General features: G+C 46.4%; 2 protein-coding genes across 3 annotated transcripts in view; both read left to right on the top strand.

The window, feature by feature from the left end:
- Window positions 1–17506, top strand: part of LOC111857841 (calcium-dependent secretion activator 2-like) — a 75951-nt gene extending 58445 nt beyond the window's left edge. For both annotated transcript variants that reach the window (XM_072709971.1, XM_072709970.1), the window contains exons 15-29: window positions 16–79; window positions 568–691; window positions 1429–1526; window positions 2833–2989; window positions 3600–3741; window positions 6301–6420; window positions 7289–7318; window positions 8121–8267; window positions 8862–9009; window positions 10881–10955; window positions 11560–11643; window positions 11769–11801; window positions 15231–15338; window positions 16139–16243; window positions 16575–17506. In XM_072709971.1, the coding sequence (XP_072566072.1) occupies window positions 16–79; window positions 568–691; window positions 1429–1526; window positions 2833–2989; window positions 3600–3741; window positions 6301–6420; window positions 7289–7318; window positions 8121–8267; window positions 8862–9009; window positions 10881–10955; window positions 11560–11643; window positions 11769–11801; window positions 15231–15338; window positions 16139–16243; window positions 16575–16745 (1606 nt within the window). In that variant the 3' untranslated portion in view covers window positions 16746–17506. The remainder of the gene's footprint in view (window positions 1–15; window positions 80–567; window positions 692–1428; window positions 1527–2832; window positions 2990–3599; window positions 3742–6300; window positions 6421–7288; window positions 7319–8120; window positions 8268–8861; window positions 9010–10880; window positions 10956–11559; window positions 11644–11768; window positions 11802–15230; window positions 15339–16138; window positions 16244–16574) is intronic.
- A 2442-nt stretch (window positions 17507–19948) lies between these two features.
- LOC111857754 (fez family zinc finger protein 1-like) lies at window positions 19949–22857 on the top strand. Its single transcript, XM_023838898.1, has 4 exons — window positions 19949–20992; window positions 21074–21208; window positions 21670–21802; window positions 22123–22857. The coding sequence occupies exons 1-4, from the start codon at window positions 20213–20215 to the stop codon at window positions 22389–22391; spliced, it is 1317 nt and encodes a 438-aa protein (XP_023694666.1). The 5' UTR covers window positions 19949–20212; the 3' UTR covers window positions 22392–22857.
- The last annotated feature ends 1147 nt before the right edge of the window (window positions 22858–24004 follow it).

The raw sequence follows: 24004 nt of genomic DNA, 5'->3' as shown, positions 1-24004 counted from the left end.
CTTGTGTGTACGCAGGTACTGCTTTCCATTTGGGCGGCCAGAGGGGGCGCTCAAAGCCACATTGTCTCTGCTGGAGAGGGTATGTCAGCTCTATTGTGGATATGTGGACAGGGTTCTGAACCAGTCCTAGAATTTCCAGATAATTCTCTCATTTACAGAGCTCCTCTCTTGTTACACAGCCCTGTAGTTTATCGTGACCATCTTAAATCAGACAACCCCAATTACCTTCAGAACTCAGGCTGATGAACCCAGGCGCTCAAAGACACTGCTAAGCTATGGAAATGTGGTGCTTTTCTGGTCAGTTTATTTGTGGTCTTTGAGCTCAGAGCTGTCAAAAATGTTTCAGACCCACTGAGTTTGAGGGTTTGAACAGATTTTGAACAGATTAGATCTAAACTGAGACTGTCAACATGCATTTAGTTTTTTACGGTTAAATAACTAGACCTGAGTGTTTTTGACTGTGTGTCAAACCGCCAGGGGCAACATACGAACATTTGTTTTGTGTAGGACTTTCCCATAATGCAACAATGGTTCCCTGTTTTTCTCCATTGCCAACACCCCTCCCAGGTCCTGATGAAGGACATCTCATCACCACCTCCGACAGAGGAACTGAGAGAGCTTGTCCAGAAATGTCTGAAGAAAGCAGCTCAGGTTAATTACGCTCAGCTCACAGACTCCTCACATATCCAAGGTCAGTCCTGTTTGAGGATCTGAGGTGACGAGTCCGGATTGGTGGGGGAGCGACTGAGGTGACGAGTCTGGATTGGTGGGGGAGTGACTGAGGTGACGAGTCCGGATTGGTGGGGGAGCGACTGAGGTGACGAGTCCGGATTGATGGGGGAGCGTCTGAGGTGACGAGTCCGGATTGATGGGGGAGCGTCTGAGGTGACGAGTCCGGATTGGTGGGGGAGCGACTGAGGTGACGAGTCCGGATTGATGGGGGAGCGTCTGAGGTGACGAGTCCGGATTGGTGGGGGAACGTCTGAGGTGACGAGTCCGGATAGGTGGGGGAGCGACTGAGGTGACGAGTCCGGATTGATGGGGGAGCGTCTGAGGTGACGAGTCCGGATTGGTGGGGGAGCGTCTGAGGTGACGAGTCCGGATAGGTGGGGGAGCGACTGAGGTGACGAGTCCGGATTGGTGGGGGAGCGTCTGAGGTGACGAGTCCGGATTGGTGGGGGAGCGACTGAGGTGACGAGTCCGGATAGGTGGGGTAGCGTCTGAGGTGACGAGTCCCGATTGGTGGGGGAGCGTCTGAGGTGACGAGTCCGGATTGGTGGGGGAGCGACTGAGGTGACGAGTCCGGATTGGTGGGGGAGCGACTGAGGTGACGAGTCCGGATTGATGAGGGATTATGTTGATCACATACCTGTTTTGCTGGCACTCATGATGAGATCCCCATTGCTGGCATGTGTGATATTTCGCCAGAAGCTCAGGCTTCTCCAGAGAAACATCTGGAGGCAAACATCAAACTAGCAGGTCTGGGTATCGAAGTCCTGCAGCAGATCCATGAGCACCACGTTGAGGTGAGATCGGGCCGTTAGTTTCCACAGCTATAACCAATAATCTCCCAATTCTTTACGAGACTTTCTATGTTTTTGTGTGAAAATGTGATGCAATCTTTCAAACAAGTTTTTGCATCAATACTCTGATGGGCACCGTTTGACTGTGGATATAATAATGATTTTGTGGAAAACAGAGTAACCAGACATTTAGCTGGAGAAAAATGCAGACCCTCTGTTTGTTTGTCTAAAACCAAATTCTTAGTACCCTGATAGTTGATCGTTCCTGGGAAGATTTTTATGGGGGATAAACATACTGGGAGAGAATCAAGGGCTTGAGCTGCTCTGTAAATTCTGAGAACTGGAATGTCAGACATACATTTCTTAGGGCTGTCTGACAGCATCAGACAATAAGCCCAAGACACCTGGTGCTAATCTCTTTACAGGATAAATACAGTAATTAGTCTACGAAGTCTATGATACATTGTTCAAATGTCTGAAAGCTAGTCAGATGACTCTCTCTCTCTTTCACGCTGGCCTCCTGCAGGGACGGGAGGTAAGTGTCATCGCCAGGGTCTGTCCACCATGTCCGCCCGCCCGCCCTTTCATTGCTCCAAGCACAGCTTAGCTGCGACTCATTGACATGTGCGCTCATTGACGTGTAAGGCACACCGTGTGAGGGTGTGCAGAATGCCGAACACGCCGTCCACTGGAATGCGGAACTTTTCGTTGAATGCTGTTGCTCAAGACGGATCCGGCGGTTGGCGGTTATGTAGCCTTGTCACCATAAATGCCGGGAGGTCAACTGCAGACTTGAGAGGCACCCTTTTGTTACTTAGAACGCAAGTGACAGTTTGATGACGGAGAATGGAAGGAAGATGGCCTGTCAGACCGGAAGGAGGTGTGTAGGGTCGGGCAGCTGGCGTGTTAGCAGCCTTTGTAAACCCAGCTCTTTTGCCCCAACAGTAAGATCACTCAGATACAGTAACGTAGCGCAAATCAAGCTGAAATCCAAAACATCCTGGAGTATGTTTCCAATTTCAAGAAATTTAATATTATCAATCCATGAATCGATCAGATAATGTCTGATCCTTTGTACGTCACATTCATTTTTGTAATATAAAACGTGGTATAATGAAGTTCTTCCTGAAATTATGGCTTTAACAAGATACCACAGGGAATAGGAGTTTGGAAAGATGACGATTTCCATTCTTGGTCCTTCGGTGTCTCTCTTAATGTCCATCTATCTTTTTCATTTCACTTTGGTTTTCTCCGCTGATTCCTTTGACTCCTGTTTCCATTTCATCGCCGTTCTTGCTGGTCCCTCCAGGCCTTCCCCTGGTGGCCAGACGCCATGGCTGAACACGCTGAAGCCTTCCTGTCCCTGTACACCGCGGACATGGACGCCGCCCTGCAGGTGCAGCCCCGCGACTCGTGGGACAGTCTCCCCCTCTTCCAGATGTTCAACAACTTCCTGAGGCCTGAGCGTGAGTGGGTCCTGCTCGTTGAAGAGCTGTAATCTGACAGATAGCTCCATTAGTTAGAGATAACTGCGAGTGTTCTGATGGACCTAGGTTTGCCAAATCAATTTGTCTGGGGGGCAGTGTGTGGCTCTGGGTTTGGCCTCTGCCTGTGATCAGAAGGTTGCTGGTTGAAATCCCATGCTCAGTGAATCAGCAATGTCCTTGTGCAGTAGTGGGTGATTGTGGACTGATGCTATGTGTCTGTGATGGGATTGTTGTTGAAGTCTGTTCTTATAGCCTATATTTGTGTGTGTGTGTGTGTGTGTGTGTGTGTGTGTGTGTGTGTTATTATTGGTGTAATATGTTAAGGGTCGAAATGTCTTATGTTCTTACTCTGTTTGTATTGTCATGCCAATGATGTCTGATATGGTTTATTCACTGACAAATAGATTCCCTTTGGGCACAATAAAGTATCTATCTTGTTGGGTCCTTCAGGAAAGTCCTTAAAAGTCCCCTCTGACCCAATGCTTCACTCTATTTGTGTTTCTGTCTTGGTTCACCTTACTGATGTACAGTAGTAATCTATATGCCATCCATATTATGGGCCAATCACCTTCTTGTCCTTTCTCTCCAGCTCTCCTGTGCAACGGGACCTTCCACAGGCACCTGCAGGACACCTTCTTGCCCTTGGTGGTGCGCTACGTCGACCTGATGGAGGCGTCCATCGCCCAGTCCATCCACCGCAGCTTCGAGCAGGAGTCCTGGCAGTCTGTCAAGTATGGCTCTTCGTTTCCTCTCCATTCACCACGTGCCCTCTGACCCCAGAAGCCATAGATAAGATGTGATCACCATCTTGGAGACACGAGCATGGAAGGTGCTGAATTTATTTCAAGCGGAACAATACGGTAACAGGTCAGGGAGCTTTTTACAAAGATGTAGTCTGACATTTCAAGGGGACCAAGGGCAACACTACATGGTGGCACAGAGTGCGTCCAAGCGTCGGTCTGATCACTGTGAATACGCCGCGGCGTCGTGTTTGGAAATGCGTGACAGGCGAGCGCGTGACCCCGCATGGGAGAGCAGAAACCACAGAGGCTTTGCATGAGACGTCCAGTGGCGAGTGAGACACGGAAAACATGCCGTAGGTGATGAAAAATGGCGAAGCAAATGGAAAAGAAAGAGGGTTAGAAGATGATGGAAAATCGGCGGAGGAGCCGTGGCAGATAGTCGAGAGCTGCTGGTGCCGCTGCCAGCCACATCACCATCTTGGTTTGTTGTTGTTTTTTTTTTTTAAAGTAAAACTTTGAGGTCACAAATTACCGTAGTACATAAGCCACTCAGCTAACTCCACCCAATGAGACACTGGCCTTCCCTGTGTTGCTGTGGATGGTGCATTGATCTCATGGAGCTCACATCACCATCTGCTGGACTGGATCTACAGGAACCCAGGGCCTAATGGCTTGGAACCCGCTTTAGTTACCCGAGGAACTAAACTACCTGCTCCACCAACGGGTAGTTTCACGCCCAAAAAACTTTGTTCCAGAACCAGTACTTTTGTCGTGTTCAGACCACAGGATTATAGTTCTTTGAAAGCAGTTCTGGACCCCTTTCTTAGTACCTACTCCAGTGGTAGGTACTAAGAAGGTAGGTACTAAGGGTAGTTTTTGTTCAAATACAAACTACTTGGGAGGTGCTTATGGCAATAGCTTGCTGATTGGTTAACACTTACAGCCATAGCTTGCTGATTGGTTAACACTTACAGCCATAGCTTGCTGATTGGTTAACACTTACAGCCATAGCTTGCTGATTGGCACCAGCACTAACATAGAAGTTATGTGGAAGTGCAGAGAATGAGATAAAATAGTGGAGCAAAAATTGAGCAGATAGAATTACCATATTTGCCGACGTATAAGACGACTGGCCGTATAAGACTACCCCCTCTTCCGCTCCTCTCAACACCGCTCCTCGCTCCACTAAAATTTCCTCCCGCTCCAGTCAAACCGCTCCACGCTCGCTCCAATTTAAAAGAGGGACAAATAATCTGCATGCCTAACAAATGTCACCTTAAACCGATGTCTTATATCATAAAGAAATGTGAGCAACGGCACTCGGAACAGAAAATATTTCTTTTTAAACAACATATAGGCAACAATGGACAGGTTTGGCAATGGCATTCCACACAAAATAGGCTTAAAAATAAAGGAATCAGTGGGCTTAATAGCCTAAAGAATATACAGGCTAAGCGCATCCACGTTTTAAATTCCTCAGTTATTTTCTGTTGATGCTGCGTCTCTCTATAAAATAAAATTTCACTGACAGCGTTACGTGAATTTAAAAAATCTTATTAGACCTAATTTGAATGACAAACTAATTTATTTGATTACCAAATTATAGGCTTTTATACTTTTATTTACTTTATAGACTTGATATGCTACAACCATATAAAACCTGCTCACGTTTTGCTCTGGCCTCCGCGTGTTCGCTTAGCACACTCATGTTTCAGAGAAAGGTCTTTTTCGATTCCAAAGCGGATCTAAATCTTGATAATTGTATAGATGAACTCTGGGAAGATTTGCGCACGCCTTGTGGTCGTAGTGTGAGCGGTATCGGAGCGAAATTGGAGCGAGACAGAGCGACCGCTCCAGCCTTAATTAAAAAACCGCTCCGCGCTCTGACCAAATTTCGCCCGCTCCACTCCGCTCACATGCTCTGATCCCAACTGAAGTGCACCCGGCGTATAAGACGACCCCCCCACTTGGGGGCATGTTTTTCAGGGGGAAAAAGTCATCTTATACGCCGGCAAATACGGTATTTTTGTATCCCAAAGACATTTATTTTTTTGCTGTTTCAAATCCCAAACTCAGTGAAGCAGACCTTTTTGCGTCTCCCGTGCTTATTTAGCGTAAAAGTCCCAGTTCTGTCTCGCAGTGTGAAAGCGACGCAGGAAGGTTCCTGATCCAGATAGGCCAGGAACTTGGAACCAGGAACTTCAGTGTGGAAGCGAATGTTATGATTCATTTATGGGCTACAGGGCTGTTGTGCTGCAGGACTGAGCTTCCTCAGTGGCTGAGACCCTCGGGACCCCCCCCCCCCCCCCAGATATGATTGTTGTTGTTGCTTGTTTTTTTTTTTTTTTCCTTTTCACTTAATCTCTCGTTTTTGGAGTGAGAATCACGCCCCCCACGGAGATGGACTCACCAGGCTGTGCATATGGAGTCCCGCTGGGAGTTGCATTATTAGCGGTATCTGCGATGGCCATGTGCCGCTGCCCCGTGGGGGGTGAGGGGCCCGCTCAGTCAGGGTGCTGTCGCCCCACCCCTGCTGTTTTTTCACAGGACGATAACGGACAGCCTACCCAGCGTGCCCCTGCCCAAAGTTCCCAGCCTTCCTGTCAGCCTTCCCCAGCTGCCTGGCTTCTCTGCACCCTCCTGGATGGGTCCGCTGTGTGACAACACGTGTGTATGGGGGGGAGGGGGACTTCCGTGATCCGCGTCCCGTGTCCTGCTTTCTTGTGCTGTCGCCTCCCCTTCTAACAGGCTCTGGTGTCATTTCTGAGCCCTAGTTCCCAATTAGCAAGTAACTCCTAAACCTGAATGTGTTTATATTGTGCAAAAAATGCTTTTAAATCTGGTTCAAGGGCATTTTTTTTAAGAAAAAGCTGTTTTTTTTTCTATTCCCCCAGTGTTTTCACGTGGCACTGGCCTTTAACCACGCTGATGCATTCAGGTGACAAACGTCCTTGGGCACACCGGAATATTCCGGCGACAGGCCACCCTGTGAAGGGGGGGCGGAGTCACATTTCTTGGATGCACGTGAAGCATGCGATGCACGAGCCGCCCGCCACAAGGTCCCCGAGCACGTTTTGGGTGTTGAAGACGAGGAGCATTTTCATTAACACTTTTCCCGATGGCTCAGGGGACCCGTACCTAATGCACCCCCCCCCCCTCCCCCAGGCCCAGGCGGGGGAAATCCATTTGGGGGGGCAAAGCGGCCTGCCTCGATGTACCGCCCCGTTGACACGTAGGCCTGCCAGTGGGTGGGGGGAGGGGTGCAAACCAATTAGCCAGACGTTTTGAATTGACCCCCCGGTAGCATAAAAGCTCCTTTGTGGGCCAAAACAGAGTCCCGTGAGTCCTTGGATCTGTTTGGGGACGAGATGACCGTGTCTAGGGGTAGCAAACATGTCCCCCTGCTATGTCGCTTGGACCCTCCCGCTCCTCCGCCACTGCCGGCTCCCTGCTCCACGCCGTGGTCTGCTCATGATTTTTTTCAGTGTGTCGCCCAAAAGTTTTTGGAATTAACTCTCTGCTTCTGAATTTCCAGCTTCCCGGGGAGTAACGTTCCTGATGTTTTGTGAGTATGCTCTTTTTTGTTCTCTCCAATCTGCTTCCTCCACAGGGCTGAGCTTGCCCTTCTGACTGGTCGGTATGTCGGTGACGCAGGCCAATGTGTCCCACGATGCCCCCCTTGCTCTTATTCCACCGGCATGAGCTTTTGAGCCCCGCCCCCCTCGTTAATGCTCGTTAGCATTCATATGCTTGACGGTGGCCCGACTGGCACCTAGTCAACACTAGGGTGGCCTAAAGATGCTGCTTGGGGGTTGGGCAATGTGTGGATAAACTCCCGGGGGGGGGGGATGGGGGGGGGGGGGGGTCCTCTTGGCTTGGTGGCCAAACGTACCCCAGGGATGAAGCGGGGGTGCATTGTGAGCTAGCGGGTTTCTCACGCCCGCATACCAGCCAGCCCCGACCCGTTTGACGCCCTCCTGTTGGCCTCTCCACGCTCCTTTAGCGTCTGTGGAAGCACCGTGGATCCCAGTTTGACCAGTGACAGATGCAGCTGGACAGCTGTATCTCTGCAGTACCATTGCTGGCCTCCACAGGGCTTTGGGGTGGCCAGGCAGGAGAGTGTGATATTTAGGATGCTGTTCTATAAATGAGAAGACAGGATTGATTGATCTGATTGATTGATGTGGTATATATGTATCTGGAGCAGAAATGTTTAGATTTGGAATATTTGTTGTCTGTCTTTATATAATTCCTGGTCATGTACACTCCCCTAACCTGGTACTGCAGTAAGGTCTCTTCTCCATACCTAAAAATCAAAACTTTTATCAAAATGTATTTCTGTGTGTGTGCGATGGATCTCCTTCCAGCAGTGGCTCTGATGACCTCTTCTGGAAGCTGGATGCCCTGCAGATGTTCGTGCTGGACCTGCACTGGCCTGAGCCTGAGTTTGCCAGGCAGCTGGAGCACAGGGTCAGACTGATGTCCAGCAACATGGTGGAGGCCTGTGTGAAGAGGTGCGTGGAGCCGCGGGCCGCGAGCGGGACTAGACAGATAGATGATGAACGGATGGATGGATGGATGGATGGATGTTGGATGGACAGATGGATAGATGATGGATGGATGGACGGACGGATGGACCAGTGTGTGGACTGATGGATGGATGAATGGATGGACAGAGGGACAGATGGATGGATGATGAACAGATGGATGGACGTATGGATGGGTGGATGGATCAGTTACTACTGGCTTGGCCACTCCCCATTTCCTAGGCGCCTTTTTTGTACTGCTGTCTGTGTGTCATCATCTCCCCTCCCACTGCATGGACCCCCCTCCACCACCGAAGTGCCTCATGCAGCCTTCACGGTGTGTCGCTCTGCTTTGGCCTCCCTTGGTGAAGTGTGAGGCGTGCACACATGCGGCCGCGGCGACTTTCCGCCGCAAACGTCCCTGGAATACTCACGATCTCCCGCCATGACTCGCCGCGGTGTTTATTCGCAGGGCCGCCGCCATCGCCACCGAGCCGCGCTTGCAAGGAGGCGAGACGGTCTGTTTTTAATTGGTCTCTGGAGGAGTCCCATTTCCAGAGGCCTTTTTGTCCTTCCCGGCAGAACAAAAGCGGCTTTCGACGCCAAGATGCAGAAGGCCAGCAAGTCGCCGGACTTCCGGGTGTGCCTGCCCATCTGCGGCATGTTCAACGCCCTGCTGCACGCCAAGAAACACTGCTTCAAGCTTTGCCTGCTGGACCCGGGCCAGGAGGTAGGCCTATGGCCTGGGGACGAGGGGGGCGGGGAAGACCCTGGGGCCGGCAAGCCCGTCCCAGCAGAGTTGAGGCCCGAGCCGGGCAGGCGCTCGCTTCTCCAGCCTGGAATGTTTGCCAGCCTCGTCTGTGGCTGGGAGAGGAGGGAGATACAGACATAGGAAGAGGCAGCCGGCTGAGCCAGTAATCACCCGCTCAAACGGCGGCTGTCTGGGGCACATTTCACATTTATTTGTCTGGCAGACGCTGGTGAGGTACTAGTCTGCCAGCCATGGGATTTGAACCAATAACCTTCCACAGATCCTTAACCTACTGAGCTATACAGCACCCATGTCACCAGGTCACTATTTATCCAATACCAAGAATGCAAAGATCGTACTCGTGGGCTTGGCAAGACTCGTCTTGCTAACTTGCCTCCCAAAAACGAACTTGGGGCGCAATGAATCATGGGATTAGTCTGGTTTGGCAAGAATGCAGCCCATATATCCTTGATATTTCGGGAGGGGGGGGGGAGAACGACATCCGGGAATTTTTAGCATCCTGCATACTTCTGTTCTTCGTACTGGAGCTGGTCTTCGGCAATGGATGGACATAAAACGGGTACGCGAGAACACAAGTACAGTCAAGTACGCATATTAAGAAAAACCCTTGGTGTTCCACCTGCAGGCTGTCCACTCCCCATGCCCTTCAGTCATTGGCCAATGCCCTTTCCAGATAACCAATCAAAATGGATTCTGTGAGCTTCTGTGAAAACGTTTCACCCAGTGACAATAAGTCATTTAGTCGCAGCCACTAATATCCGTGAGCAGGAATAGTCTAGCAGACTGAGTTTGCAGCCTCAGATTAGCTACCCTATTAGATGATAACACCCCTGTGTACTAAATAATTGTACCTAAATAAATGTTGTAATAGAGACAGCCTACTTTTGAATTGGGAGGTACATGTCGTCCTCCTTTATAAGGCCTCTCGACAGTTTATTCAGCATCAAACTAATTAAAAATGTTTTTAATATGTGCTGCCGGTGATTACAGCCAGACACATAATATTATGCACACACAGTGTCATGTGCAAAATTCTAGGACCCCTGTAAAATTAAACGGTTGGAGAGATTCCGTCTCCTGCATAAAACGAGAATTAAAAGCAGGGACCGGAGTGTTAATTGGGCTAAAATGTCTGTGAGGTTTGGTTTTTATGGTCCTGGTGTGAGAAAAACTGCCATTTCATGTCCGGGGAGAAGGACTTCAGGGGAATCTGGAAGGGGGACCTTGCCAACCTCAGGCCTTTGTTGGGTGTCATTTTTAATTTGGGTGTGCTTCAGGCCCCTCACAAAGGGCATTGTTGGCCAGGCCACGCCCCTCCGCCCCACCACTGCAGGCAGAAGATGCTCCTGCCACATCTCTGCGCGGCGCGATTTAAATAAACGATGAATACGAGTTAGCGGACGTGAAATGGCGGGTTAATTGAATCTAGTGCCGGTCTTTGGGTGCCCCAGCTGGACCTGCTCTTTGGAAAAACACAAGACTCTCTTAATTGTGGGAAACACAAAAAGTATCCTTCGAATTCCTTCGCCTTAAATGAGAGCAGGAACTCCATTCAGGCACATAATAGACTTATTAGCTGCTTAACTCAGCCGAGAACATGGGAACATTTTCTCCACTGTGTGTGTGTGTGTGTGTGTCCACAGTGATGAAAACCTGTTATTTTCACGTTGTGGGCACCACTTTTTTGGTCCCTACATGGGGAAACTTGATTTTCTGCAACTAAAATGTGTGTGTCTATTTTTCTGGAGGTGTAAATACTACTGTAGGGTGGCCAGGTTGACTAGGACTTCAGGATGTTTCCTGCCTGCCCCTCCCTTCTCTGTCTGTAGCACCAGAACCGGTCCAGAGTGGACGTACTAATTGAAGATGCCTTTAAGGAGATGATCGCCTCCCTGGTGTCTAAGGTATGCTGCCCGCGGCTACACTACAGCTGCTTGCGGCTACACTGCAGCTGCTCGCGGCTACACTGCTGCTGCTCGCGGCTACACTGCTGCTGCTCACGGCTACACTGTTGCTGCTCACAGATACACTACAGCTGCTCACGGTTATACTGCAGCCCCTGTTTACCATCTTCTGGAAATTGGATGGGAGACTAACAAGCAGGGGGGCCTTTTCCTCGCCTGTGTGATTATTAGCTGAGCTCCCTCCTCCCCCACCCCACCCAGAAGGACCCCCATTTATTAGGAAGACCTTGTGAAGAGGGTCTGCTGGCAAGTGAATGAACTTGTATCTGTGGACATGAGGTGTTTCCACTGCCCAAGCCTTTGATTCTCATTCTCATGTCAAGTTTTCCTACAAATTCTTGGGGGGGGGGGGCATACAAAGCCATTATTATTATAATAATTATTATTATTATCTCTAAATGTTTGCGATATTTTGCATCTTGCAAACTCTTAGTCATTTTGAATGTAAATCACCATTCATTGGGTATTGAATCATTTCATGAAATTCTTTGGTTTGAAATAATTAAAATATCTTCCTGGGGGGGGGGGGGTGTTCTTTCCTTAGTTTTCTGCTGTTTTAGAGACGGTCCTGTCCAAGCTCTCCAGATACGACGAGGGTACATTCTTCTCCTCGCTGCTGACCTTCACGGTAAGGAGCACTGTCTCACCAGGAACAAGGCAATCATTGTTTGTTTGCACATTTGGAAGTTGCTTGTGCACAATCCCAGGGAGCGAAATTCGCTGATTTGAATGTATTTTCTTGTTGTTTTCAAGGTGAAAGCAGCGGCCAAGTATGTGGAGGTTCCTGTGAGTATTAGCCTCTCGCTTGGGCTCGGTGCCCGTCGTAGGCAGTAAATTGAAAAACGTGTGTCCTGTGATCAGACAGACCTCGAATGATGGTGCTGTTCTTGTGCGTTGGGGAAGGCGTGTTCATTTAGCGGATGTAATTTCAGACAGCAGCATCGCTCAGAGGGACTGGGTGAGAGAGCAACACCAGACTGTCAAAGATTTGGATCGGAACATCTTTTGTCAGTGTTTGGGTTAAACACAGCTATATCTGATTGAGAGTCTGTAAGAGGCTGTGTGTGACACACAGCCCAGGAATTCTGTTTAACTCTTTTCTTGTTCCTAATAATTAATATAAAGTTGAAGTAAATGTGTGTCGCCAGATTTTCTTTAGGACTGAATTAAAGGAAAACTGCGCAAAGAAATGAAAGCGCTCATGTCTCGTTGTGTCGATGGCAGACAGTGAAGGCTTCTGTACTGTATGCGCACAGGTGGTGCCTGGTCAGACAGGAAGCGGGAGAATTTCCCCGTGCCCGTTTTGCCGAGACGCCTTGTGCCTGCCGGACGTGCCAACCCCTCCCCCTGTTCCCCGGAGCTGATGTCCCACCCTGACCTAAAATTATAATGTAACCTCCGCTTTGGCTTTTCCGTGCGGAGTGAATAGAGAAGAAGGTGAGGCCATCCTTCTGGGGGGGGGGGGGGGGCGGTAGAGCTGCAAACAGTCTTGCACTCTTGTCACGAGAGATTAAGCTTCTCAAGTCCTTTGTTTGGACTGTCGTTTAAGGGCTTGGCTTGGAGGGCCCAGTCACACGTAGCCCCCCCCGACACACACGCACTGAGACACATCCGCCTGCACCTGGGACAGGAGGCCCAGCTCCCGGACTGTGTAATTACCCAGAAACACCTCACCTCCGCCTCCTCACTCTCTCGTTCCCGGTGAACCGTTCATTAATCCGTATGAAATCCGGCATCGTTGTATCGCTGGTATTTATTGCTAACGAGCACCTTGCCCCGCCCACACCGGCGGGGTTAAAAAAAACAACTATTTTGACATTTTTTAGGATTAGCACTGCCAGGCCATGGTCACATTCATTACCGTGGAACATGGGGCTGGCGAAGTGTGGGCGTAAATGCAGCCCCCGCTGTCACGGCCCAAGGAGCTTGGCGAGCACTTCTTTGTCACTCTGATGTGGGGGCGTGGAATGGCACAGGGGGGGACACTGGGTCAAACCGGCTGGTCGTTACAGAGGTTCCCAGGTGTGGGAGGTGACGTCATCACTCCTGCTGCTCAAAAGGACATGAAGGACATCTCTGATCTCCTCGCCTCCAGGCGGCGGGTGTGCTCAGCCAACAGGAACCAGAACCACTCATAACCTCGGGGTGCTGGGTTCGAGCGGTACACGACTGACCCAACGTGGTGACCGCTTCTAATGCGGACCAGAATATGGCCGACGTTACCTGATCCGGTTCAGACGGACCTCGTGTTCACCATCTCTTATTAAAACATGGAGAATGTTCATAACTGGTTTTCCTTCGTTAGAAGAGAAAGGATGTTGCAGTCGGGTCATGGGGGGAAATAAGCTTTCAGTTGATGTTCCAGTGGTGGTTTATTTCAGGTGTGTGTGTGTGTGTGTGTGTGTGTGTGTGTGTGTGTGTGCATGTGTGCGTGTGTGATCAGCAGCTCTCCCTTGGGCATGTTGTGATTAAGGACCCTCTGTAGCCCGCACAGTGAAGTAGAAAGCGGGTGTTTGTCTAGGTGTGAAGCACCCATCTGGCAGGACTGGGGTGAGGCAAGGCGCGGGGGGGGGGTCGTTAACAAGGAACGAGCCGGTTAATATCCCATGCGTGTCGTTATCTCATGTGCGAAAGCTGCTGGCTGTATGGCGGAGCATGTGACGAGTGTCCGTCGATTCTGCCCGTCCCCATGCCGAGGAACGGAGACGGGGATCCAGGTGTGATAATTAGCCCCGGAGACGAGTCCTCAGCAGCGTCCCCTGCGGAATCCGGTGTGAAACCCGTCAAAACAATTACAGCATTACCAGGATGCGCCGATTACAAAGTACCACTACTGCTAATATGTTGCTTTGCTAATTAAAAAGATTTTTCAATGCAATTAATTGGCATGTATAGTTTAACATCCACGGTAATCCGACTTGTGTCGCTATATTTAGATAACATTGTAATGACTGGCCTTTTGACACGCTCCCTTTCAATAAGGAAAATCTCGTTTCAGTTCCTAATGCACAAGTGCGGTATTTCGCAGCGTTTTGGAGTCAGTTGAAACACGGTGGGTTGGGGAGGGATTACGAGGTTGGTCGATGTCCCCCCAGTTCCACTGGTGCATCTCACTGAGATTCTGGGTCACACAAAACCAAGCCGTCTGTTCTTATTAGAATGATGTGATCAGAGATGACTGGCTGATCAGTTTCTTGAACCTTTAACTGTGAAATCTGAGTGAGAAGCTGGTCTGGTCTGTACACGTGTGTTTGTCTGCAGGGCCAGATTTGTGGTTCCTGGGACCTCACACAAAAAGTCACTTGCCCCCCTCCCCTTCCCCCACCTGATGTTTCAAATACTAAATAAATGGCTAGCAAGTAGAGTCAGAAGATTGTAGTTAGCTTGCTGATTAGCAGAACACCTCCTAAATAAGGAAGATGTTTATTTAATATTAATGTAGTGACTGTTTGTGGCCAACAGGGGGCGCCATGCAAATGTGTAGTTTGAATGTCAGTAAATACCACTACTGCTTGTGTGAGTCTCCATAAAGACCACATCCTGCTCTCCGTGGCTCACCGGGAACTGAGCTTGCCCAGTAACAGTGCCAATGCCCTCAGAAAAAAACGAGATGTTTCCTGCCGTCTGTCTGCGGTTCATCAGCAGACCATCACCCACAGACTGGCGATGAAGATGCCATATCTCTGTGTGACAGCGCACAGCTGCTCTTCAGCGGAGTCCAGGCATAAACTACGCGGCACTTTTCTGCCCAAATCTCCGTACCGCCACATGAAGAGGGCTGTCAACAAAACGGTCAAAATCTTCTGCTCGAAACACAGATAGTAATGGGCTCATTAGCTAAATTATAATTAAACAGAATGCTGTTTTTTTGTACGTTTCAATTTTTAAATGGCGTAAATGGAAAGACAATACATTGGCGGTGTTTTACTGTTTTTTTTCCCCCCAGGTTGGTTGGTTACGTGGTTTATTTTTAATTATCTTAACACTACAGATATTCCCTACCGAGTTCTGTTTAATCAATTGCTTTATGGTCACAATAAGCTTCCAAGGTAAAAATTGATCAGATTAAGCAGATTGGGTGAGCTGTTCCGGGGCCGTCTGAAGCAGGCCTCTGTGCTGGGAATCGACCTTTCCAATTTCACACCTTTGTCGGGAAGTGTCTCTGTCATGCCTGCCCCCCCCCCCCCAACTCCCATCATCCTCGTCTCCATGCAGAAACCCAGCATAGATCTGGCTGATACCTACATCACCTTTGTGAGGCAGAACCAAGACATCCTGAGAGAGCGTGTCATTGAGGAGATGTACGTGGAGAAGCTGTTTGGGGTGAGGAGCAGCCTTCAGCCACCAACAAAATCCAAGGGAATATTTGGCGGTCGTCCCAAGGTCATGGGTGCCCGTCACATTATTTGCTGTGATGTTTCTCTCGCCATTCGGCAGGCTCGTAAGTGTGTGGCCATTGTCAATGCGATAAAGGCATTTTTTTCCTCATGGTAAAAGAGGGGCTCGCTTTAAAGCTGAAAATGTGAACGATAGAAGGAGATGAATTATTCTTCCTGACTGACCCTGATAAGAGGGCAGAGGATGAACGGATGGATGGACAATTTTTTTTTTCCTTTTAAGTATTAGGATTCAGTTTGGTTCAGAATTTGTACAGTAACATATAAAAACAGGACAACAGGTTTCCTAAACACCATCACCCGGTTTTAAGGCCTTCCCAGATTGGGGATTAACACCCTGCCCCTCCCTCTCCATGTGGGGGCACACCAGCGTGGGAAAGGGTGTGGCACTGTGACGATGCAGGCTCTTACAAACTCCAACCATCCATAAACTGTTCAGTTGTCCCACAGGGGTGCAGCCTGCACATGACAGATAACTGAATAGCAGTGATGAAGGAAGCAGGAGGCGTGATAACTGAGACCCAGGAAGCAAATGGCGTGATGACTGAGACCCGGGAAGCAGGAGGCGTGATGACTGATGGTTGCTTCATACACAACACAGACCCATAGAAAGTTGTGGATAAACGAGGAATTAAAATGAGCGTCACCCACGGCGGGACTCGATACGCGGTGACCCACGCAGAGCATCTTTGGCTCTGACTGCTTGTCTGACTGTTTGTCCCCTAGCAATGGTACACCAACTCCATGAAGGTCGTGTGCCTCTGGCTGACAGACAGACTTGACCTGCAGCTGCACACCTACCAGCTGAGGACCCTCATCAAGATCGTGAAGGTACCGCGCCGTGGCGGTGACCCCTCCTTCCCGCGTGGGTGACGCCATCCGTGGGCCATGAGGCTTATTTTTCCCTGGGCTATTAATATGAGTACTTGATGCTTACTAAACGGCTGTCTTTCAGCGCTAAGTAAGAAACGACCTTTCTTACAGGCCCCATGTTCTGGGTTATAACATTTTTATGAAAGAAAAAAACAGTATTAAAATGTCTCTCTCCGGAATATTGTTGATTTGGCCACCAAAAAGCGGTAGGTGAGGGCCAGGCTTGGTACTGAATTCGTGTGTATGCTTGTATGCTTACAGTAACATCTCTGTGTGTCCCTGGCCGTAGAAAACGTACCGTGATTTCAGGCTGCAGGGGGTATTCGATGGAACCCTGAACAACAAGAACTACGAGGCCATCTACAACCGGCTGACGCTAGAAGAGGCTTCAGTGACGGTCAGCGAGGGAGAAGGCCTACAAGGCATCTCCATGAGGGACAGTGACCAAGAGGACGGTTAGATCACCCTGAGGGAGGCTCTCATGACCAGCTTTATGGAAGAAGGATGGTGAATGAAGGATGTGCCACAACATCAGCTCTGAAAAATGTGTCCTTGAACATTCAGTACTGTACCTAATCAGAGGTCATCCTGCTAGTGCAGTACTGCTTAATGGACACCAGGCGGCAGACTATCTGTTTATTATATATATTTTCCTCCCCATTGATGTGAACTGAAGCATTAGAAATGTCCTGATATTGAAGTATGGTTACTAATGTAAACTGCTTTGAGTGTGCAAGCTGAGCATGGAAATTGCTAAATCAAGGTCCACACAAGCATTGAATGTTTGGCGTCTTTGACCCGCAGAGGTGAGGACGTTTCAAATTGCTTGTTGTAGGGAAAAAGCTTCCAGCGAAGACATTGAATATGAGCGCTTTTGTTTGGTGAATCGGCCACAGAGTTATCGCTCCTTCTGTACTGCAGTAACGACCAAAGTTAAACATCTGCCACAAAAGTTTCCTTTAAATGTGTGTTTGAACTCACCGCCTGCTAATGACATTTCACGATACCTGCGAGCGCGCGCTTGGTCCACAGTAAACGGTATTGTGCTCAAGAGATTAGCCAAGCTGACTTGTTATTACCAACACCTTGAGAAACTTGTATCAGTAAAGCTGCGAGCAAAAAAAAAACGGGGCAAATTTGTATATTTATATTGTCATCTGTGCACCTGTGTTTCTTCAGGTGAGTTAAAAGTGTTAAAATAAAAGTGTTTTAATGCGTGAAGAGGCTCGTCTCTATTTCTGCACCAAATTAAGCATAAGCGCATAAATGATAATATTCTTGTACTAAAATTGATATGTAGATATAAATGAAACGTATACTAAACATTAGGGAAATGTGATAAAAGTTTGTGCATCATGTTAACATGGAATAAAATGGTTAGACTGCTTGATTAAGTGATTTTCTAGTAAAGAGGGTTAGCAATACATGGCCGTTAGTACTTTAACGTATGTATTGTAAAAATATTTATAGGAATTTGTCGTTGAGTGTCTTGGATTATTTTGGGAGAAAAAAAAATCAGGTAAATTGTAAATTGTACAGACACTATACTTTGACCATCATACCTGTATATTATCACTGACCTTAGTAATATAAGATCTTAGCAGAATCTGGAGAACTATTTAAACATACTGAATGCTAAATATTTGTTATAAACGCAGATGCCCAATTTATACTCGTTTTTGGACGGTTAAGTTCAATTCTAATTTCGCTAATATATCAATATATGAATTTAATTCGAGTTCAATGGCTGTTTATACCCTCGTCTGATACTCCTTGTCAACTAAACAGAGTAATCCTGCTTAATACATGTTTATCTGTTAAATTCCGACAGGATGATTAGGTTCGCGCGTGCCTGACAGTGCACGCCTGTGATACTTTGTGCTGTATCGACATAGATACGGAGTTCGGGTTAAACCTTCAATAACTGGACACTACCAAAATAGAGAATTATTAGCACTTAATTATAATAATCATGATCGTTATAAATGTATAATTATAAAAATGCTATTGTTTTATCGTGAGATTAATAAAAAAAAAAAGTGTTCTGTCTAGAAAATACATCTATAACAGCGTTGGTGGAATTGTTACTATATTATATTTTGACAGTTAATAAATATGTAGACTATCTACCAGGTTAAATATTATACATAAGGCCAGAGCGAGTAATTGCATTTATGCTTTGGTTCTTGTTTTGAATAGGCTATACTGTGTTTGGATTTATGTCGTGGGAAAAAAACTCTTTCATAGAAAGTAATATTTTATCTCCTCAATTGTCCTAAACTCCAGAGAGATATATTCTTGAAAAATTCCTTAAGTTTCTGGAGTCTCAACGCACAGTCACAAAACAAAAGAGCAGTTTGGTGACCGTGACCCAGACTACAGAAAATGAAAAAAGAAGAGAGAACATTAGAGATTAATATAGCGTAATTATTTAATAGTAAAGTAGTAATGTGCTAATTACAGCAATTAGAAAAATCACATAACGAAGTTATTTAACAATGTAAGAATCACGGTTTATGTGCCTGTACATAATCATTTAATATAATTTATGAAGTTTATTTGTACCTGCGGATCGAATGCTTAATTAAACCGTTCGAAATTAACTCGAGCTGTGATGCAAATTCATCAATTGTTCAAATATTTCCATCTCACTGTTAACGGTATTTTATTTAAAAAAAATGATATGCGAACGCGGTTAATTGTTTGATATTTTTAGGTTCAAAACACTCGCGAAATGCAATTGTGAACGCAGCAAATTCAATTCCCCCACCGATGGCTTTCAATTATATATATATATATATATATATATATATATATATATATATATATATATATATATATATATATATATATATATATACACATACATACATACATACACACACACACACACACACACATACATACATACACACACAATACAGGTACATCGTGTTTAAAAAAAGTGACATTCGTATTTTTCATTCGTGTTTCCCTGGACTTTTACATTTTAGATAAATTAGTCGAATTCCTGTTTCCGTCGTCCATTCCCATTGACTGTTTCCATCCTGTGAGCCTGCTTTCGGTAATATCAAAAGTCTCTGGTTAATGTAAAATAAACACGCTTAGTTCACTTAACCTAACGGCAAACGACAAGCGTAATAGTTCGGGCGAGGCTGACAATTTTCATGCGATTGTTACATTTTTAATACAGATCTAAACGGGACAAACATGTATTTTTTCCCACATGAATCCTGACCAAAGATTTAATGTAGTATGTTATGCCACATTGTACCGATATTTTTTTTAGCCAATGTCGATTATTTATTGTTAGAATCTGTTTTATATAACATGTTATTGGAGAGATATTTTTTATTTTTTTGGATAAATATGGATTGGGTGGGCGTGAATTACAAAAAGACAAAGGGAATCTAAATGAAATATGTAAGCTGTGGACAGCCAGTCCGCATTTACATTCCCCCGCGTGGTTGTCCCCCTGTGCGACTTAAAAACCGATATCGCACTAATGCACCAGGGAGCGCAGACGTGCCAAACGCGTCTTTGCAGTTTAAACATGCAGGCGCTGCTGCAAAAGCACCTCCTTCGCGCAGCGGCGGCTCGCCCATAATAGTGGGCGCGCGACAAGTGGGGAGAAAAGTTTCTCTGTTGACTGATGCGAGTGAATAGAGCAATTATCTACTTCACAGCCTGCAGCTCTTGGAAGGTAGTGGCTGGCGAGGTCCGGGGTGCGTTATTGACACAACACGTTTTATAGAGCATCCCGGGCAGTCCTAAGTACCGATTGTCCGGACTGAGGAGACCAAAGTGAACGGTGCAGGGCTGGAGTCCAACCATGATTTTGTCCTTTCTCGCCGGCCGGTAACAGGAATAAAAGGACATCTAGAAGGGTATCCGAGAAGCCAGGTACAGAAGAGGCGTTTTCCAGGGATGGACCGCGCACGCTTTCACTCAGCGAGGATGTCCGGTTCACCCTCGACTCATGGGAACTTAGCGGCTGGGGGAAACGCAATCGGCGTCGCCAAACCCCTCGCTTTTTCGATCGACAGGATTATGGCCAGGACGCCGGAACCAAAGGCGACACCTTTCCCCAACGCATTCCCGGCTGTGAGCCCCGCCGACCCAAAGCCGGTGCTCCAGATGAACTCCTCGGTCCACTACGTGATACCCTTCGTGCCGCTGGGATACGAACCAAGTCTGAATGAGAGCGCTACTGGACCACAATCTGACTACTTTGACGCTTCTTCGTACACTTCCAACGACCCGATGAACAGTAATTTGTGTTTAAAAAGTTCACCGGGTCCACACGCGTCAATGGAGCACTACAAACTTTTCCGCCCGAAAGTTGTAAACCAGTGCTCGTTTCAGGCGATGGGAGCGGTATGTTACCTGAACTGCCCGTGTCCACCTCCGGCGGGCATCGTCAACATCCACCCCATGGCCTCCTACTTCCTGAACCCGCTGCACGCTCGCCAGAAAGCCTTCCTATCCGAAAGGAACAGACTAGGCCACCACGACGACCGGTGCCAGACAGGAGTTGCCTTCAAAGATTTATCCCAAACTCAGCTGCAGCACTACGCGAAGGAGGGGGCCCAGATCATGTCCGAGAAACTTTTTAAGAACTCGTCGAAGCTGAACAGTGTGACACCTAACCCTAACACTAACCTTAACACTAAGCCCAAAGTTTTTACCTGTGATTTGTGCGGAAAAGTTAGTAGCCTACTCGCAAAATGTTCTGTCTCCATTTAAACGTTTTCACTTAATAATAACGCGTTTTATTATTATTTGCAGGTTTTCAATGCCCACTATAATTTAACCCGCCACATGCCAGTGCACACGGGAGCCAGACCGTTTGTGTGTAAAGTTTGCGGCAAAGGATTCCGGCAAGCAAGCACACTGTGCCGCCACAAAATCATCCACACGCAGGTATATGTTGTATGTATTATGTCCAAACTGAGCTTTAATTTAAGTTCAAATTTATGCATAGCAATGTGTGTCTGTGTGTGGTGTGACTGTGCCCTGCGTTGGGTTGGCGCCCCGTCCTTGGTTGTTCCCTGCCTTGTGCCGGCAACCTCCTGGATGGGCTCCGGACCCTCGCGAGCCTGCATGGAATACGGGGGTACAGAAAATAAGTGGGTGCATACATGCGCGCCCTTTTTAAAACACCATTATAAATTCAAATAAGCAACGTAAAAAAAAACTGGCATGTTATCGTCTACCTAATGTAAGTTACTATTGTAAAATTTGAAATTTCTGTATATACGCAGTTATTGGGAGTCCCGATACATGTCTGATACACGTATTTGATGGTGCAATTGTATAAGTGTGTGTGTGTGTGTGTGTGCGTGTGTATATATATATATATAAATCCTGAATCCTCTGTATAGGAAAAACCGCATAAATGCAACCAGTGCGGGAAGGCGTTCAACCGGAGCTCGACGCTGAACACGCACACGCGGATCCACGCCGGCTACAAACCGTTTGTGTGTGAATTCTGCGGGAAGGGATTTCACCAGAAAGGTAACCAACGCTTCCTAGGTCAACTAGGAGATTGTTCACGCACATTATCGGCCTACCAATTCAATAGAAATGCTTACAATAAATTAATAAAATAATACAAAAAATATGCCTATTTACATTTACCATTTATGGCAAGAACCAAATATATAGTAGTTATAAAAATGTCAGAAATAACGCATTCACATGTATTTCGGTCTGTATAGGACATAAGGACATCCTGCAGTGATTTTGCTTGCCCTGTCATGCAGGGCATAATTGTAAACATGGACAATGCTCTGCATTAATAATTCTCCTAAGTGCTGATTTTCGTCCGTCCCAAGGCAACTACAAAAACCACAAGCTGACGCACAGCGGGGAGAAACAGTTCAAGTGCACCATTTGCAGTAAGGCCTTCCATCAGGTGTATAACCTGACGTTCCACATGCACACGCACAACGACAAGAAGCCCTTCATCTGCCCCACGTGCGGCAAAGGATTCTGCAGGAACTTTGACTTGAAAAAGCACATCAGGAAACTGCACGACACTTCCCCAGGATGCCAGACACCACCAGCCCTTGCCGGAGAAGACGCGACTGACGGGAGGCCGTGAGACTGCGCTCTTGTGCTCCGAAAAGGCTTTCTCTCGGAAGCTAATACTATAGTATACAAATACTATGCTATAGCCGCGATGGGGTCAGGTTGCTTCTCTTTGAAAATCGCCAATAGCCTAAAGAATCTATGAAACATTTATGTAAATTATGTTTAACTTTATTCGTTTTCGTTCTTAATCTCAGGATTATGTATATAACGCGTTTTGATATTTATATTTGACTGTAACGTTGTAATCTAATAGATTACGTAAAGACTGAATATCGAGGGAAACATTTGATTTAATTACTATTCGGGGCAACTTCGTTGTAATTTATGTATTTCCTCATAATAACGGGCAAAGGGACACCATAATCAATGTGAATATACCGACAGAGTTGATTATCGATGATTGCAGGAATAATGCTTCTTCCGAGGCGTAAAAAGTTATACAAAGGAACAAGATAAATCAGATGTTATCGTGCATATACTTGGAATAAAATAATTTTATGTTTATAACGATGTGATAATCTTTTTATGAAATTATTTGCTGTTCAATATGCGCTATTACATGTGAAGAAGAAGTACATTGCAAAAACATAAATAATTCTAGAAAAATGTATGTCGGTACACCCATTGTTGATTTGTTGTTTTAAGTATTAACTTACATCGTAAAACATCCCGGTCAATTAATTAAGACAATTTAAAACAAAAATATGCAATGCACACATGAAAGTGTTGGTTACACAAATAAGATTTACTGCATCGAACAATAATATAAGCAATATTTCATTATTAAGAACAACCATATAATTATATCCTTCCTTATCATCATTATAAATAACTGATAAATCCAAAATATATCATTTTAGCTTTAATTTAACTGACTTCTTTTTAAACAAATCTTGCAAAAAATGACTGGAAATATCCACGATTATGAAATTTTTTTCAATTGTAATATCTGTGATTTTGAGTTTTTCAGGCGAAAAACAACAACAATAATAACAGCGATAATAATAATAATAATAACAATAATACAATTATGAATTTTAGTTATAAGACAGAATGGCACATGTTTTGACATCGACTTGGTAGTTAAGTATTACTTATCATGTCTGTTAATTACACGTAGCATTAAACGAATAAATGTAACTGATTTAGGTATTCTAAAATTCTCCATTGTAGTGTTGCCACAACGAGAACACATTAAATAGCTATAAATATTATAAACTAACGTTTGAAACATGCCTCCCTACAGGAAAACCCCCATTCACCGCATCATCAGACTAAATGTTGCATTTATTAAGTTTTATTATTTAAACCTTCAGTAGTTTAAGTTCTGTGATAAAGTTAGCACCCCCCCCCCACCACCTAGTTTTATGTTCGTGTTATAAGGAATATTGTTTATTTTACGTGGAAAAAAAACCGAGTGCCTGATAAATGATACCCCGACGGCAAGGAGCTATTTTTATGCACCTTAATACTAGGGCTATACATATATCTTTATTTCGCGTGTATGCGACGCTAGTTACAGCAGTTTAAGTATAAGGCGCAGAGCTGGAAAGCAGAATTGCGCCCCCTGCATTTGGAATAGAGCATTTGGGCTATCATTTCAAATGCGATTAAAATGACTTA

Source organism: Paramormyrops kingsleyae, chromosome 3, assembly GCF_048594095.1.
Source record: "Paramormyrops kingsleyae isolate MSU_618 chromosome 3, PKINGS_0.4, whole genome shotgun sequence".
NCBI lineage: Eukaryota > Metazoa > Chordata > Actinopteri > Osteoglossiformes > Mormyridae > Paramormyrops > Paramormyrops kingsleyae.
The sequence above is the reverse complement of the archived record's forward strand: the minus strand, read 5'-3'. Positions and strand labels throughout refer to the sequence as shown.

What these genes read in the sequence shown, in the direction of transcription:
- LOC111857754 (XM_023838898.1), top strand. Translation starts at nt 20,213, where the DNA reads ATGGACCGCGCACGCTTTCACTCAGCGAGGATGTCCGGTTCACCCTCG. An exon ending in CCTGTGATTTGTGCGGAAAA is followed by an intron (nt 20,993 to 21,073) that starts GTTAGTAGCCTA and finishes TATTATTTGCAG; the next exon opens with GTTTTCAATGCCCACTATAA. An exon ending in ACAAAATCATCCACACGCAG is followed by an intron (nt 21,209 to 21,669) that starts GTATATGTTGTA and finishes TCCTCTGTATAG; the next exon opens with GAAAAACCGCATAAATGCAA.